Here is a 3339-nt window from a genome sequence, read left to right on the forward strand (position 1 = left end):
AAAACTTTTTTTTTTTTTTTTGGTCTTTGTCTCCTCCATCAGGTGCTCAGCGGCTCAAGCACAGAGGCCAGCTCTGGGTTCCAAGGGCCCAGCAAAGAGCATGCACACAGTTGGTGCTCAATAAGCGTTTGTTACTTGGAACTGGGTTCTGTTAATGAAGAGAGATTCCAGGATTGGGCGCTAAGCTCTAGAGTTCTAGATTTCTCTGTGAGGACGGGTGTTGGACGCTTCACTGCTCCCGGGTCTCTGGGTCTCTATTTCTCCATAGGCAGTGAGTAAACTACCAAGAACAGTAAACTCCCAATAAACGTTTAAATAACTACGGCCAGAAGCGCTGTCAGAAGGTGCTCATGTCGTCTTCCGAGCGACGTGCCTGTATTAGCTCATTTAATCCTCACAAAAGCTGGGAGATCGATACCATGACTTCCTTCACTTTCCAAGGCAGGAAACCCAAGACCCAGGCGGGTGACATCACTTGCTCAGTGTCACTGGCTAATTGCAGCAGGCCTGGGGGTGCAGGCTAGGCTGCCAGCTTCAGAGTCTGTGCTTTTGACTTCTAGAATAGCTGTTGTTTACCTGGCCGCCCACGTTCTAGGCACTGGGGGTAAGTGCCTTCCCCCATTTGGGGCTCATGATAACCTCACAACAGCACTGCAACACGGGGCCTGTCTTTGAGTGCCCCGTTCTTGCCCAAGGCCCTCCAACCGAGGTCTCAACCTCATGCACCTACCAGGCAGGCAAAACACACAAGCGGTGGGGGCCACGTATGAGGCAACGGGGAGCGGTGGGGTCTGGGGCAAACCTCAGCACCATCGCCCAGTTTAACTGGAGTGGCCGTCTGCCTCATAGGAACGTGGGCTCAGCCTCTTCCCAAGTTTCCAGAAAAGCCGGAAACCAACCATTGTATGGGGAAGGCTCTGATTTAGAAGTGGGGTCGATTAAAACCCCCTGGGCCACATGGGTGAGTCTCCTGACTCTTTCGGAAAGCATCACACTTGTAGGAAACTGTGAACTTGTTCATATAACGTGTCCGTCTCCCTGTCCTGTCTCAAAGTCCCACGTGGGCAGGGAATGTGTCTGTCCTGCTCAACACCTTCTCTCCCCAGTGAGGTATTGCTCGCCCCTGTGTGGGACCTGGCCCTGTATTTACAGAACGCACGGATGGACCTTTCTCTCTCTGTCCTGTGGCTTTCCCTGCAGCTCAGTCTGGCTCTGTGCTCTTTCTATGTGTCCCAAACCTGGCTCCACCTGGTTTTCTGGTTCTGTCTGGTGTTTCTGGCTCCGTGCCTCCTTTTCTTTTGGCTTTCTTCAATGTGTCCACCTCATTCCCTGCCTCTCTATAAGCCTCTATTAAAGTCTGTAATTTGGGGTGCACCTGGGTGGCTCACTCGGTTAAGCATCCGACTTCAGCTCAGGTCATGATCTCATGGTGTGTGAGTTTGAGCCCCGTGTGGGGCCCTATGCTGACAGCTCAGATTCTGTGTCTCCCTCTCTGCCCTTCCCCTGCTTCTTCTTCTCTGTCAAAAATAAATAAACATTAAAAAAAATTTAAGTCTGTAATTTGGGGTGCCTGGGTGGCTCACTTGGTTAAAATGGCCAACATCGACTCAGGTCATGATCTCCCAGTCCCTGAATTTGAGCCCTGCGTGGGGCTCTGTACTGATGGCTCATCTGCAGCCTGCTTTGGATTCTGTCTCTTTCTCTCTTTGCCCCTCCCCTGCTTGTGCTCTGTCTCTCAAAAATAAATAAATGTTAAAAAAATTGTTTTTTTTTTAATAAGTCTGTAATTGAAGCCTACCCTGTTACTCAGAGTGTGTGCCTTTGTTCTGCCAGCTGACTGGCAGGTTCCCTTTCTCCCTAACTCTTGGCCTCTCTGCAAGGTGTATTTAGCTGTTTTAGTGGGCATCTCTCCCGCCGGGTCTCTCTCAGCGGGGGCTCTCTGCCTACTCCTCCCCCTTGCTTNCCGGCTGGGCGCGCGCACGTCCTTGCACACGAGCCGCACGTAGCTGTACTTGAGCACGTCGATGAGCGTGTAGAGCGGGGGCGCGCTGGCCCAGCGGCAGCGCGCCAGGTGCATGGAGCTCTTGACGAAGAAGAGCGCTAGGCGCTGCTGGCACCACGCGTCGAAGAAGCAGCTGAACTCGGCCCACGAGAAGAAGGCCCGCTCCCGCAGCTCCTGCTCCTCCTGGCCTGCCGTGCTGGGCGGGGACTCCATCCTGGGGCGCCTGAGTGGCAGAGGGGGCGCGTGGACATCAGAGCCAACCCCAGCAGGGCATCCCACTTCCTCCATTTTCCGCCTGCCTCTTTGGTGCTGGTGCCTCTTTCCAGGTGGGGCCCACGGCGGGATGCACCTCCATTAATATTTATATACGAATCTACACCCCGTCTTTGGCTGTCCCCCATCTCTGCAGTGGTCCTGGGACAGTTGGAGCCTGTCATCCTGGTCCCTAATTTCAGCTCTGGCCCCTTCCTCTGTAGATGTGCCCCTAGGTACAGCTGGGGTCCCTCTCCCAAAATATGACCCTTAAGTTCGGTCGGTGGTGGACATCTCCTCAAATGTGTTCCTAACTTCCAGTTAAGACCTCCCCCTCCCCCTGCTGATGTCTCTCCTCCACTTGGCCGCTGCCTCCAGCGCCCCCATTCTTATGAAACGCCCCCTTCTACCTGTCTACCCTTGGCTGTAACCCACATCCATCTGTGCACCCTTCTAAAGATGGTCCATCTCCAGATGTGCTCCCACATCCAGTCACGGGCCCCTCAACCCCAGTCATAGTCTTCAGGCACCTGTGGCTCCCTCCTCCCTCTCCAACATGCGTTGGCCCTCTCCCAGATGTGACCCCATGGGTCGCCACATCCAGCCGCAGCCCCTGCCTCCGAGATGCTCCCCTATCCAGATGTCCTCTCCACATCCAGTATGTACTTGTCGCCCACAGGTGTGTGCCCCATTCACTTGTGGCCAATGCTAAGAAGTGTCACTGATATTCGTCTGTGGTCCCTCCTGCCCAGCTGCTCCCCCAAGTTCAGCTGTGGCTCCCTCCTCCCATTTGCGGCGATGCTACTCCCCAGATGTGTATCCTGGTCCTAGACATGGCCTCTCGTTTTCAGATGGGCTTCATCACCCCAGATGCCCCCCCCCACGTCCAGCGACGCCTCCCCACCTGATGCAGCCCCTCCCGGCCCGCTTCTGCCTCCCTAAGCCCTCCCAGCCCCTCCTGCCGCGGGCCCTCCCATCTCCGCTGTCCCACCCAGCTGTGCCTCTCCCCTCCCCCAGATGTGCACCCTTCCAGCCCCTCCCCACTCACCTACCTGCCCCTGAGCGGCGTCCACTTCCCACAATGC

At 55.5% G+C, this 3339-nt stretch overlaps 1 protein-coding gene across 1 annotated transcript in view; it reads right to left on the reverse strand.

The window, feature by feature from the left end:
- The window catches only part of ZSWIM9 (zinc finger SWIM-type containing 9), a 19941-nt gene extending 17725 nt beyond the window's left edge, over window positions 1–2216 (reverse strand). Inside the window, 1 exon segment of the mRNA XM_077747176.1 lies at window positions 1944–2216. Within this exon segment, the coding sequence (XP_077603302.1) occupies window positions 1944–2215 (272 nt within the window). The 5' untranslated portion in view covers window position 2216.
- Window positions 2217–3339: the final 1123 nt, after the last annotated feature.

Source organism: Crocuta crocuta, unplaced genomic scaffold, assembly GCF_008692635.1.
Source record: "Crocuta crocuta isolate KB4526 unplaced genomic scaffold, BGI_CrCroc_1.0 scaffold334, whole genome shotgun sequence".
In the NCBI taxonomy this organism is placed as follows: domain Eukaryota; kingdom Metazoa; phylum Chordata; class Mammalia; order Carnivora; family Hyaenidae; genus Crocuta; species Crocuta crocuta.